Source organism: Pieris rapae, chromosome Z, assembly GCF_905147795.1.
Source record: "Pieris rapae chromosome Z, ilPieRapa1.1, whole genome shotgun sequence".
Taxonomy (NCBI): domain Eukaryota; kingdom Metazoa; phylum Arthropoda; class Insecta; order Lepidoptera; family Pieridae; genus Pieris; species Pieris rapae.
The window spans coordinates 4,393,852-4,409,234 of record NC_059534.1 but is presented as its reverse complement, the minus strand read 5'-3'; the positions used below and the strand labels follow the sequence as shown (position 1 = coordinate 4,409,234).

Genomic DNA, 15,383 nt, shown 5'->3' with positions numbered 1-15,383 from the left:
CACAATTTTAAATCTACAGATATAAATTCTTTCTCCGGCTTGGCATCCATCTATGAATTAATTCCTTGAACGCATAAAATATATATATAATTTTTTTTAGTTAATACTTGATAGGAGGCTTTGGATCTATCCATCCGCCAGCCACTTCCCAATGGTGAGGTGGTTATAGCTAATGGTCGATAGTTGGACTTGAGCGCCGCGGCCAGTCTATCGGAGCACGTACCATGTTCATATCGATTTCAGTGACTACTTTTTTTGGAGATGACTTCAGACTCCTAATTTTTATGGGGTTTTATTAATAATATAAATTAAATAATTAAACATTAATGTCCGGACTGAAGAAAGGCTAATCCTCATATCTACCTAATTAAGTCGATGTTTTGACGCTCAACCCAGGCTTGAGTGGTCTTGGCTTTGTGTGCAGGCGCAGAGTGTCCTGCTGGAACACGAAGTGATGTCCCGCAAATAGCAAGCTGGGCAGGTCTTTTAAAAAGCTGACCAAAAACCGTCTCTTGGTACACCTTTGCACACTTTTTCAGCCTCTTTGAAAATGAAAATGAACCTCAATTGGCCTAACTCGTAAGAGATATAATTTTATTTTCAAATCATTTTATATCTGGAGAGTTCTCAAGTTCTGTGTTAAGTAAGAATTGGAAAACAAGGTTTCAGAAAACCTTGTTTTGATAAGATAATAATACAAATGATTTCCACCATAAACCCAAATCTACCAAAACCCTTTAAGGTCTTTCGTATAGGAAAGTTTAAACCAGGCAAAAATCCGAGTGAGAGGGAAATTTGATGATCTCAAATGCATTTGAAAAACAATGACTAAAACTGTTCATATCGTACTTACGTACATATGAGTACAGAAATATGGATCAGTAATGAAATTCAGGCCCAAGGGATGAGTCTACCAAACTACACTTATTATTTCAATTATAGATCGGATTTTAGAGGTGGTGGAGGCCCAACTTATGTCCATAACTGTATAAGACATTGGTTTACATGACCAAATCCCTCTCTACGCTGATGACACCAGCTTATTTTACTTTGGTAGGTATAAATATCCAGTCTATGGTTGCTCAAGCGCAGTGATACCTAAATGCTCTATCTTCTTTCAGTTTCAACAAAATCTGCTAACCATAAATATCTCAAAAACATCTTAAGTAATATTCAGGGCAAAAAATAACATCATTCCTATCTTTCAACCTTTAAACGTTCAATACGTTGAAATCACTAACAAAAATGGGGAAAATATCTGGGTCTTAGAATAGATACATATTTAAAGTGCAACTTTCATATGTAGTATATCGTATATACACAAGAAAAATGTACAAACATATTGTGTAGTATCTTTTTGTTAGTTTTGTTGTTCTGTTTGTTTTTTTATAGTTTGTTAGTTTGAGCGTTTCTACAAGCATATAAATTTATTACTGTTGTTTGTGAAGAATAAACCAATAATTAACAAAGATAGATGGGTTGTGATTTATAACAAGATAGAACACTCTCTCCATAGCAGCTGAAAATTAAAACAATCAAATACGCAATACACGTCGAGCGAGTTTGCTTTACTTGCCGAAGCCGCGTCCAATTGATTTGAAGAAGTCTATTAGTTATGAGGTGTGCAATTATTTAATCATCTTAAATTAACAATATTGGTGGGTTGGACAAATTCAAATGGACATTAAAGATGTTTGTTAGAGTGAACACAGTCGACTAAAATTGAGACGGCCATAAGAAGAGAGAAAAGAGAAATAAAGTTCTTTAAACATTAAATTACAAAATAATGTGTATAATAATATTAGCACGTTAATCCCGTAAAAGGTTTTACTTTGATTATAACCAATAACCATCAAGAATTTGAGGAAATACTTCATCTTTTCTCCTATTCATATTTTAAAAAAATCTTAATTAACACTACTAATTCTTATTTCTAAATATGCTGTGTATCTTATGTAATTAAATGTTCATGGTAGATAATTTTACGTTATTTAAAACCTTTAACTTATTTATTATATTATAAGCTTATTATTATTTATAGAAGTTTTGTGTCCTTGGCATCCAATAATTATAAAATTAATAATAATATTATATTATACTGTAGTAGGTAGAGTATTTTACTCTTACATATAAATAATACATAATATAGATAATAATAATAATAACAGTAGAGATCGAAGGTTTATTCCCAAAATATTAATTCATTTATAAAGCTTAGGATTTGTGTTTGTGTAAAAAACAATTTAATGATTAGCAAAAATGTATTCGACAGATATAAATAAGGATTATACGGCAGATTTGTTCGTATTCTCTAGTCTATGTATCTGTATACAGTTACCGTCAATTGTCAATATCTTGTGCCTGTGGTTTATTTATTAATTTTGTGGTATTTTTTCGTCATAATAAATTTGGTTTCTTCAATAATTTTAGACATTGCCCTTAATATTTATAATGTAAGCTAAATTTTTTTGAAACTCAGTAAGATTTTTATTACATTTTAAAACCTAATTTTAATTCAAAAGGGATACAAAATTTTAAATTTATTTAGCAAATTCCTTTGTATTTAAAACTACGTAGGACCATGAAAGACATAATAGTTTTCTGGGCCAAAGTCAAGAATGCTTGAAGAGTGGGCTCATTGTATAAAAATTAGTCGTAGAAATATTTACAGTTAATGTAGAGTCAAAATTCAAAAGAAGATGGCTCATTTTAGACGCGATATTACGTATAGTGCATTAAACAATGAATTAGTACCACCATTAGCTATTTCTGCTGAAAATGTAGCTGGTTCACCGACTGTGATATCGCTAGATCACGAACAAGACGACTCTACCAATGTTATCATTCACAAAGTACCACAAACAAAGGGTAAGTTTGTTTCTAAATTTACCACATCATGGTATATTTTCATTGGCTGGCAAATATTTTTATAATAATAAACCTCTTTTTTTTTTTAGGAGGATGGACACATATTCAAGATCTAGATTCTTTTTTTACAAGAATGTATAGATACTATGTTAGAGGGGGATTTTATCCAATGATTATGTCTGATATATTTTATTTGTTACAATTTGTATTCATTGTCTGGTTTTCTACATTCTTAGTGCATTGTGTTAATTATCAGAAACTATTTAGAAATGACCCAAATATAACCAGAAGTGATAAACTTAGCTTAAGTGATGTCATACTACCAACAACAGAATGCCGTGCTAGTATCTCATGGCAATGGTAAGATTCAATTAATATTGATTTTAAGTTTTTTGCAACAGAAATAATTTTAACTAAGTCCATAATAGAATCATAGAGTTTTACCATCAACAGGAAAAATAACCATTAAATTATTTGTATGTATGACTATGACTATGTGATCCATCTTGATCAGCAAAAAGTAATTTTAGGACCTACTGAGCCATAATATCAGTTGAGCATCTTACTTAAAAATATGTATAAATTGTTCCTAGTTTGTGTTGTATATTGATTTAAATCCAAGTCCATAAATTAACCAAACCCTTATACATCAGAGCCTTAATAATGGTTTCTTTGACTCATGCATTCAATAGCTCTTTTGGTTGGCAATACTTCACAAAATTGTAAAATTGCATTATTTTTGCAGGTGGTGTCTCATAGTATTGTGTTTAATTATTTGGCTTATGAGGCTAATAATATCAATATATCATTTATATTATGCCTATGATACAAAACTATTTTATAATAATGCATTAAGAATAAAAGAGGTAAGTAAAAGGAGTAATAATATTTTTAGAATCTCTCAACATTTTTAAATTTTAACGACAGATAAATCTTATAGTAAGTTTCAGCACTTTAGTTATATTTGAATAATTTAGTAATTGTAAGGAAGAAATTTTAAATAGAAAATGTATATTAAAAAATTGTTTTGATTTAAATTGCACCAAAATGATAAAGAAGTTCTTCAGTAATAAGTATGTTTATCAAAAAGAATGCTTCTAGAGTGACTTGGCATGGATTAATTGGACAACAATACAAGATAGAGTGAGGGAGGCTCAACCAGAACACCATATGTGTGTTCAGAAACAGGAAATCAACGAACTAGACATTTATCACAGAATACTCAGGTAAAATATATACACTCATTAATAATAATCCTTTATTTACTTACATCATATTGACAGACATTATTCAGAAATAAATATGCATACATACTATTTTTTTACACTAAGATGTGACTTATTTTATTTTATGCCAGTGTAATATTTTTTTTTCCTTTCAATCTCATTGGCCCATCAATCTCTTGGTCTGCCCTGGTTTCTTTTACACACATAAATTATTTTTTATTTCTATCTGTCAACATGATTAAATTAATTGCCCTAATTTGCATACATGGGCACATTGCATGCCGTTTGATAATGCCCAGCTTTATATACAATTATATAAATAAATGTTCATGTAAATTTAAAGTGTATTTAAACTATAATTTGTTGTAATGTATTTACTTACAATAGGGAAACTCTATGTTGTGTCTAAGCTCTGTTTTATGATCTATTTTTCATTAGAGTTTAAAATTAAATATTTAATTATTTAATTCTTACATTATTACGATGATGATAAGTACTTACTTGTTAATATATATTAATTCAATACTCATTATTTTATTTTATATTAATATAAAAAAATTCATTAATGTTAGTTTCAACACTTGGAATTAAGATATTTTCATAGGCGGCATCCAATAGTTAAATACCGTAATATAAACTTCTAAGAAAGCTGTAATAATGTAGAGTTGTTAATTATATTTACTGCCATATGGAAATTAAATTATATAAATCAATTAAAAAGTACTCTACACCTGCTAAGTAACAGTTTTATTTCTATGTTATATAAATTAATTTTGTTGTATATTGTCTTAAAAAATTGCAGGTTTAATAACTACATGGTGGCAATGGTTAATAAGAATTTATTACCGCTACAAATACACGTGCCTTGTATTGGAGACTTTCACTATTTATCAAAAGGTCTAAAGTGGAATTTGGAGTTTCTTCTTTTTTGTATGTGTTCAATTTTATTATCATGTTTAACTAACATAAATAAAATTTTCAAAAATTTTACTAGTCCACTTAGATTTTTTATTTCAAATAAAAATACAAATTTCTGTAAATTGTATATCAAAGCTCTATAAAATTTGGTCTCTATCTTGTTGTGATTAACGTTTCAAAAGAGCATTAGCAAGCTAAAGAAAACATAATTTCCTATCATATCACGTGTATTGACATTTTTAATATATATTAATTATATTGTATTTTTAGCTAGTCCATGGAGCCCTTGGGAAAACTGCTGGCAGCTTCGCTCAAATTACAAAGATCCGACAAAGAGAATGATTTTAGCTCGACAACTCGAACGACAAATATTACTTTTGGCTCTTGCTAATTTTGTACTTGCACCGCTGATATTAGCATGGCAAATATTGTACTTTTTCTTCAATTATGCTGAGGTACGAAGACATATATTATTTTTTTATACATTTTTTAATGGAAAATTTGTACGTGTTTTTATTTTGAATATTAAAAATTTCAGTTAATAAAGAGATCGCCAGGGTCACTCGGCCTACGGACTTGGTCGCTTTACGCTCGAATAACCCTGAGGCATTTTAATGAGCTCGAACACGAATTGAGGGATCGACTGAATCGCGCTCACAAACCGGCACTGAAATATTTAGCGAGTTTCAGTTCGCCTATCACAACTGTTATTGCGAGGTGAGCGTTAATTTATTTAAGGGGATTTTTTAAGAATTTTTTCGGCTCGGCTGGATTTGGGAGAAAATGGGAAAACTGCAAGAGGGCTTATATAGTGATATTTAAAAGGCCAAAACAGCCCGAGCTGAGCTGTAATAGGCCTTAAGGCCAATAGCAAGATTTCATAAAAAAACATGGACATTTTAATAAATGTTACACTCTCTTCTTGATTCTTCTTTACCTAAAATATCTGTCCAACACAATACTTGTAAGTAAAAATTATTAAATCTTTAGATTAATATCAATATAAAATTAAGCGTTAGTCTTAAATATATATTATATATAGAACAATAAGTTAAATTGAGTATCAAAACCTCCAATGTATCTCCATAATATTTTCGTCATATTTACAATTTACATATGATTAATCTCATTAATTTATTGTTTGTGTGTGTGTGTAAATTGTCACAGTAAGATTAATTATAAAATTGTAACTCTTAACATATGTTAAATATGAAAAAACTCAATCATCGTAGTAATTTTTCACCTTTAATACTAGTCTAATACTTTACTGAATACCTATAGTTGACTTATCCGACTAACAAGCATTTACATTATTGAAATGAAATTGTTTAAAGGAATATTGTGTTCGTATCGGCGAGTATTCTCGGAGTATTGGTTGCCCTTTCAGTGTACGACGAAGATGTATTGACCGTAGAACATGTCCTAACAATTATCACTATACTCGGGTGTGTTCTCGCTGGAGCTAGGTAAGTTATTGCGATTCATAATTATAAACGCGACTTCAAGAATATAAAATTTCTTAAATATAAATTTATCCTACTGAATTTATAATTAAATCGACATTTGGTTGTTTGCCGCTTATCACGATTGTTAAAAAACTTGTTATAAAAAACTGTATTACTGTAATAAAACGGATGTAAGTGAATTTTTTAATCTCGCCTCACAGCATATGACATTGCTTTTTCTTAATGAAATCGGATGTTTTCTCAGAGCTTTAATAGGGCTCGAGGAACATCTTGATGGTGGATGCACGGGGCCAACCCGCGGTGAAGAGTTATTTGTACAAGTGTTGGGATATGTGCACTATTTGCCAGCCGCTTGGAGAGGTCGCGCCCATACAAAAGACGTGGCTGCTCACTTCCAACAACTGTTTCAGTTCCGAGCGGTGAGTTCTTAATAAACTTTGTATCACTATATCGCAATAAGATCGGTTATTTGATGAGACGAGTATTTTAAGAGCAGTGTTGGCCTCGTTGCTTCAGTGTTTTGCTGAAGGCTGAGGTCTTAGGTTTGATCCCGGCTGTGCTCCAATGGACTTTATTTCTATGTGCGTTGAACATTCGCTCGAAAGGTGGAGGAAAACAATTGAAGGTAACCTTGATGTGGATGGAACGTTGAATACACGAGTCCATAGATGATATAGTTTTATAAGGATATTTAGATAATGTAGTACCCAATGACATTAAATAAAAACGATGGATCACTTCTATATATGATTTTATACATGTAGATAAGTGGTTTATTTAAATTTTATTACAAATAGAATGTGTATTAATCTATATAAATAAATATATATAATAATCAAGGGAAATTGCCAGACATCGTATACCGTTGATAAGACATCTCTCTCTATTATAAGTTTTATAAAGAACATAATGTAAAGTCTTAGTCGTAGGACGTGAACAATATACATTTGTTCGAGGTAAAGGCCATCAAAGATGGATTTGTGGTAATGAATTTAATATGGATTTACTCATTTGATTCTTCAGGTCTACATTCTGTTCGAGTTGCTTAGCCCTCTACTTTGTCCACTTGTTCTATTATCACTGCGCGCACGTGCACTCGATATAGTGGACTTTTATAGGAACTTCACTGTCAGCGTCCTTGGAATCGGAGATGTTTGCTCGTTTGCTCAGGTAATATATATGAAACCCACTCCTATACATAAAGCGTGGTTCTTAGAATAATTACCGTGTTTTATTAGATGAACCGGATGCCTCTTTAGCTTTAGTGTCGGAGTCTGTACGAAATAGTTAATAACTATTTTATGGATAAAAATTTTAAGTTATAATACAAATTTTAATAATTTTTAAAATAATAAAAATCACAGGTCAGAGAGCGTTGAGAGTTTCTCTTTTCATGGCCATCGTGTAGAGTATTTTTAGTAAATTATTTACGTCGTTCGTAAAGTGCTTTTGAGAAATCAAATCAATCAAATGACAGCTATTTGACATTACGTTAAGAGTTTATCTGTTGGAGAAGTCTCATGTGCAGTCGCGTACGATTCTTGGAAATCACTCGAAATTCCAAAAAACAAAATAGTGTGAATGAACTTTAAGATAACAAGTATTGTTCAGTTAGGACTGATTCGTGTGTACTACTCGTCTGATTCAAAAACACTAGCTAAAATTTATTTATAATATATTGTTTATTATCTCTTCTTTTGTTTTTAATTTTGTTTCGTTAATTTCTTTAAAATTTTGATCTTATTATATCGGCTCGCGCGTTTCCCTTTAAAAGCGAGTTTATTTTTAGATTTCACGCCCGAATGGCAGAATGCGGGTTTTTGGTAAATATACGGTAAGATTTTTGTATAACTATAATTAATACCTTTCAGTTGGATATCAGACGCCATGGCCATCCTGATTGGCAGACTCCGTTGAAGTATGATAAACTAAAAGGTGAGTTAAACTCTTTACAAATGATTTTAGCTGGACCATCCATGTTCGCTTTTCGTCTCTTTTTGTTATATTGTGTTTTTACTTTGATGAAAAGAGAAAGATTAGTATTATGGTTGAAGAGGTGCAATTAAACTGATTTATATTTTATGAGTAGGGTATACCGAAAGTATATATCGTGAAAAGGCAATCATTACTATCGTGGCATGATCAAGCAATCAATTTAATTTTTTTTATGTAATAGTTAAACGGGAGGAAGGCCGATCTTTTGGATACCATCGCTCATAGTCACATTGTCAAGTGATTTGCCGGAATACACATATTTAGATGTGAAATCATTAATGAGAAATTGTTATATTATCATGATGATTACTACGTTGCTCACTGTTAGGACGATATATGACTTTGTAGTAATTCACTACAAAATCATATATCGTACAGACGGTATAGCGGTACAGACCAGAATTTTTATTATACTTTTAGGTGGCAATACACAATATAATCAGGGTGAAGGTGGTAAAACGGAATTGTCTCTGGTCGCATTCTCTTGCCGACACCCGGGATGGCATCCAAGTGAACCTGCCCAAAGACAATTTTTACGATCTCTTCGACAGAGTATGCATCATGCTATACCTACAAACAATGGCCTGGTATGTAAAATTTCTTCACTGTTAAATAATACTGAAGTAGGAGAAAACCGATGCATTGACCTGTTGCCTTCATCGTCTTTCCTTCTCCAATGTAAAGATCCATGTTGTTTTGTATTTCCATACTATTAGATTAACGAGTCCTTGTCGTCCGTTAGATATCATGAAATCAGTGATAATTTAGTTTTCTTCCGTAAGTAATCTAAGGCAAATTTGCTAAGTTGTCCTCGTCATTACCTTCATAGTAACAGTGTTCGATTCGCTTTCAGGAAAACACGAAACAAATCTAAAATCTTAATTCTTTTTTAACAGAACAAAACCATGCTGGGTTCATATATTCAACAAAGTATATTCGGCGTGAATACTCCATTACCTGCAGTGCTCTCCTATTATCAGCAGCAGAAAACTCAATATCGACTACCGGTATTTTTAATTTTATTTCTTTACTATAAAAAATACATTTTATATCTCTAAAACAATGCACGGTCTATTAGAGGTTTATTACTTATAAATTGTGTTAATTTTAAATTTCACTCACCTGTTTAATAGAGGTTTTGTAATGTCTCCAACATATACCTGGTTGGTTATATTGACATTGACACTGACATATGCCACAATATCATTCACGTTTGATACAAACCATGGTAGAGTTTGTGCGAGAAGACAACCGGAGTTGCGATTATGCAAACTATATAATTCTTTTGCTACGCTATTTCGTTATTATTCACATGTTTTTAATGTGTTCTTCAGTATAAAGATGTCTGAACTGATAACAAGGTTGTCAACAGCAAAATAGCAGCTGCTTGAAATGTCCCGATCTCTTTTCATATATTAACGATAGCTTTACTTATTCTAACAAAGGACATGGATGAAACGAGTGATGAAGAAGAGGGGGGTCCAAGTGGACAATCAGTAAAGGATCAAGGCCTGGCTGGAGCTAGCAGTGCACTAGGCGCCAGCGCGTTAGGTCTTGACCCCACTACCGAAATGCCAGCAGATGAATTGCGAGATATATCAGTCAGTACTCTACACCTCTATGATCTTCATCTCTCACAGGTTAGTTACTAGAATTAAATTGTAATTTTAAAGAGTTCTCTCAATAAGCCCAGATACTCTATAAAAATAAGAAAATAAAATTCATATGTTCAAGAAAATTTGCTACGAGTTTCTATTGCTACTTTATAACATACATTTTTCATACGTATTATAATAGACTTTTGATTTAGCTGATTTCTTTGATAGAATCTCGTTCCCAATATGACGGGACATAGAGCAGAGCTATTTGGATAATTCATTAATAACGTGTTATAGTAATTTTATATGCCTTTTTTATGAAAATAATTGTTTGCTGATAATCGACAAGATCTCTGAGCTGAAATGTTTCAAGGTACAAAGGTTCTATAGGTGTTATATAAGTTTTTTATTTATTTCAGGGTGGTGGCAACGTATCGTGCTGTACGAACAAATGCAGCGAACGACCATCTCGTTGGTCAAGCGGTGAGCAAACGCCGCTACTACGTCCTTAACGATGGTCTAATTCGCCCCGCGATAAAGGACCTGTTTGGGTCTAGCCCTGTATACACGCACTGTCTTGTCGGTACAAAAAATATGATAAAACATAATTGAATAGACGCTACGTTCCATTTCTAAAAGCAATACCTAAATTTAAGTGTGAGCACGAAATCATTTGACGTGTGATAGAATATTTTTTATATTAATGAAATATTTTCATAATTATAATACTTAAAAATATCACGAACGAGTCTCTAATCTGTGAACGTGTATCTAAACGTTTCTATTTTATTCGTATTGACTGACGTATTATTCATACGTTCACATATCACTAAAACATTTGGTCCTTCAAGCCGGAATTTGTTTTAAAAGAAAACAACTTTCTCTCAGGTTCCATATCGAAAATACTATCTAGGTTTCTTCTGTCACCTTTAGTGGTTTGATAGGCACACAAGGGAAATATAATACAATTTAATTTTATTCAGTCGGTGTTCGTGCTATTGATTAAATTGAATAGCTATATCATGGCTTACATTTATTATTTTGATTGTAGAATTTGATAACGGTTATGGTAGACAGTCGTAAATCCAGGGTGCGCATTGACATATTTTTGCAGGGAATAAAAAAAAATATGCCAATGCTTCGCGAGGGGATTATTAATGATATTTTATTTCTTGACATTGTTTTAAGTCATAACTACTTTAGATTAAGTTTTATACGACAAAATTAAAAATATTTCGAACGGTACCCTACTTTGCGTCATGTTTATAAACGCACATATTTATGCTAAAAACGCGTAGTGAGTGATTTTGTAAATACAATATTTTATCAGATACAGTTTAGTTATTGTACAAAGTTAGTACTAATACCACATTTACACTCCCTTGCTGCTCCTGCCGGAAATATTTTCCTGCCTTTGGGCAGCGCGAATTATATATTTAAATCCAATCCACATTGCTCACTTCCCTGCCCACTTTCCTGCTCACTTATGCGACAGGGCTGAGTGTAAATGTGGTCGTCATTTGACGATAGTATTAGATATTAGTTTTATGACATGTATACATCGGCCTTATGCTAAGTGATATAAAAAATTGCAACTTTTATTTTATCGATATACAACATATGGATGTGCCTTTACAGAAAACGATAAGCTTATATTTTTTTTAATGTAGCACACATATTGCAAGTAGTATATATTTATATATATAATCGCCATGACGATGTGGATACGTCGATTTATTCTTTCTTATTTTTGACTACACAAGTCTTTAGTCTGTACTACGAGTAGAATGCTATTACAAGTACCTGAAATCTTTGTGATTTTTGCAAATATTCGTAAGTTTTGGTATATTCGGTGTTTAGAGTCTTTAAGGCAAATGCAATATTTGCATAACTTCATAGTGAGTTTTCAAATGCGCTTGGTACACCTGATGTGTTAAATAAATTAGAAGTTATTATTAATATTTTATACGCCTTTTGCGTCTGGGTTTTTTCAACCTCAAGACATGAGAAATATATCATTGAATTGATTTGTGTTAGTAATATAATTATCTAGATTTCTGATAAGCAATATAACACGGGCAAAATAACCTAGGGAGCTAGAGTCTGCTATATTTGCAGAAATAATGTGTGTGTAAAATATGTGGAGATATAACAAGTACAATTCGGTTTCATCACAAAGTATCACGTAAGCGTTGATAATCAACATTGAAGTAACACTATAATACGCTATCTTCAAATGAAAACCTATGCAGATTGTCGATCTATCGCATTAATTAAAATGGCTCAAAGTATTGGCGATTAAATTAATATTGTCATGAATCATATTTAAAACCTCTTTTACCGTAAAGACAAAAAAAAATCTTTTTCAAAACGGTAACTTTATATGACGTCTGTCAACCTAAACTAAAATGATAGGTTCGTTAACTAGAAATTTGTTTCTATGTAGTATATGTGAACGAACAATATAAGGCTGAGGCAAAATATAAATAGAAGACGCTTGTAAAAGCGTATAATCCGCAATTGCCCGAAAAGTAAAGCCATGCTATACATATTCGTTGATCTGCGATTGTTCTATTAGATGCTGCAAACCATTAGTATTCAGATCAACTTCAATTGAAGAATATGTTTATGAGTCTCATATGTTGTAGGTGGGATATTTATTTATACTTAACGTAGGCCGATAAGATATTGTTATAGATAAACGATTTTCTTCTAATTATGTCGTATTTTGTAAAGATAGATTCAGATAGAAGTACAGGAATTGATTAACATTTGTATAATAATATGTTTGTGTTCAAAATTGAGTTGGAAACACTTAACACTCTTTATTTGATCCAAGTAGGTTCAACACTAGTTAAAGGAAAATTAATATCTATATTATTTCAATAAAATAAACATTAAATATTATTCAATAAGAAAAAAATTAATATTTACAGTTACACATACGAATAGCAGACAGTAGATTTTAAGGAATTTCTTTTATATTAGATTTTTTAAAAATTGGCACCTTTGTATCAAAATATTAAAAAGTAGAGAGAAATTAAGATACCAATAATTAACATGTAGTAATAATATATTTTTAGATTTATAATGTTCGTTTGTACTAGTCTATAATATATTCAATAAAAATAATTAATCGATGATTTTAAAGCATTATGAAGAGGTAAGGTAAGTTCACATACCTCGCCGTTGGTAAATCGCTTTTATTGAGAAAAACGAACTTGTATGGCAAAATTATGAGAAGCTAATGCAACACTATATTATAATAATAAACCTACCGGGTATATAATGACTGCTAGCGGAAAAAAAGCCATAAAAATCTACTACGATTCTGATCAGATACGCAGATTTTTAAAGGAAATCAAAGCCTATTTAGTCTGATAAATGCAAGCGTGCTTTCAACACTTGCATCTATCAGACGTGCTTTCAACCACTGACCGAATAAATAGAGTTCAGGGCAAAGTAAATTAACAAATACGCATATCTTATTTTCGGAAAGTTCTTATTGTTCTATGAATGTTGGGTAAGCTATTTCTAAGGGTGATTTATGTAAGATCATTAATATATACATTAATGGGGATGATCCAAAATTTATAATTAATATCTTTCGTCAACACAATGTCTTTTTAAAATATCTGCATCTTTCGGTACGTTTGACATTAATACTGAAATATTCGCGTCATATTTTTGGTATAAGAATTTTAATCTAGCAATAATTTCAGTAATATTATTTGTAATGTGAAGAAATTTTTCGTTTTAACGATGGTTGTAATAACATGCGGGTTCAAGTGATTTAATATTTTTGTTTTCACGTAGAATTAAACGATGCAAATTTCTGACTCAAATTTAGCCAAAATATGTAAATATTTAGTTCAATTTAGTTTAAGCTTGTTAGCTGTATTGTGATATATTAACATTAGAATTTTTGTAGTTAATTATAATTGTGTAACCTGAATTGTAATCTGTAGTCAATAATAATAAAAATAATATTGTGATTATTATATATAAAACCAATTTTGATTCTGAACTGTTATGGTAATTTTCATAATATTTTAATACGGGATTAGATTTTTTAAATTTTAACAGCAATAGCAATAATTAAGCTTTCATTATAGCATGACATAATAAAATGTAATAAATACCTGTTGTTTTATTTATGTATTTAGTTTATAGAAGTTGCGAAGTATTTAAAAATATGCACGATGCGTAAATAAAAATGTCGTAAACGTAGGTTTAAATAAAATTTAGTTTGGATCAGTTGAAGAAATAAATTAGATGGATATTAATTTTACAGTATCAAAATAAAGGTCGACTAGTGGAATATCGAAGGTATATTTAAGCATTTTCATCTCTGGTTGTTCCTCTACGAAGTCCTTTCCCATCGACCCTGGTCACTGGCCTACGTGTAGGAAAATAACCCTGTCTCATAAACCCCCATGGGGCAAATACGTGTCCGTGTTTTAATTAATATGGTCCTTTACATGTACTAACCGGAAAAAACTCTATTTATACGCTGTGATTCTAAAAAAAGTATAGAGATATAAGGAGGACGGAAGCGGGGTTTAAAAGTTTATACTGCTTTTTAGACTGCGGCGACTATACTATTGAAACTGATCATTTAAGCAGGAGTTACTCGCATACGTAGATATAAGATACATAACCACTTTCTATTCTATAATTCTCATACTGACTTGATGCGATGGATGTCCAACGCAACCCGAGTATCACTTACTTGTCCCAGGTGCGATTTGAGCATGGTATTCGCCATCTTCATAAGGCGAGTTTTAATTCCAGAGTTTAGAACCCAGACGTCATTCTATAAACCTAATAAACCATTACTAATTGATTTGTGAATAGATGTTAAATGTATCTTAAATTTCACCCAAATCAAAGTATTATTTGTTACACAACATTTAAGGATACTAATAAAAGGAATTTATAAAATGATAAAATAACAAGTTTCTGTGTCACGTATGACTCGACTGAATAATGAGTATTCAAATACCAGAGAGAAGACGATCAAAGCTGCATGTCTCGACACCGAGTGGTACGTCCTTGATGTTTACATATTATAAGACTATTTTAATAAAGTTTATGATGGTTTTTATGAATATTATTTTTGACAAACTCCTAGTACCTACAAGTAATTTAGAGTTTTATAGTGACAATTTTAAAAGAGTAGTGATGACGATCACGATGAATCTACTTTATAAAATTTATCATTGGAAAAAGAGAATTATTAATCCACAAACAAAACAAAAACATACATACATCTTGTTCATAACGTGTTGTGTTACTTTAAATTTTCAACC

At 31.3% G+C, this 15,383-nt stretch overlaps 1 protein-coding gene across 1 annotated transcript; it reads left to right on the top strand.

Moving 5' to 3' along the window:
* The first annotated feature begins 2,364 nt into the window (after window positions 1-2,364).
* LOC110997371 (autophagy-related protein 9A) lies at window positions 2,365-11,402 on the top strand. The gene is made up of 15 exons (XM_022265505.2): window positions 2,365-2,868; window positions 2,958-3,228; window positions 3,614-3,734; window positions 3,970-4,094; window positions 4,897-5,024; window positions 5,283-5,467; window positions 5,551-5,729; window positions 6,347-6,478; window positions 6,723-6,897; window positions 7,502-7,648; window positions 8,350-8,413; window positions 8,894-9,060; window positions 9,370-9,480; window positions 9,919-10,113; window positions 10,491-11,402. The coding sequence occupies exons 1-15, from the start codon at window positions 2,700-2,702 to the stop codon at window positions 10,581-10,583; spliced, it is 2,262 nt and encodes a 753-aa protein (XP_022121197.1). The 5' UTR covers window positions 2,365-2,699; the 3' UTR covers window positions 10,584-11,402.
* Window positions 11,403-15,383: the final 3,981 nt, after the last annotated feature.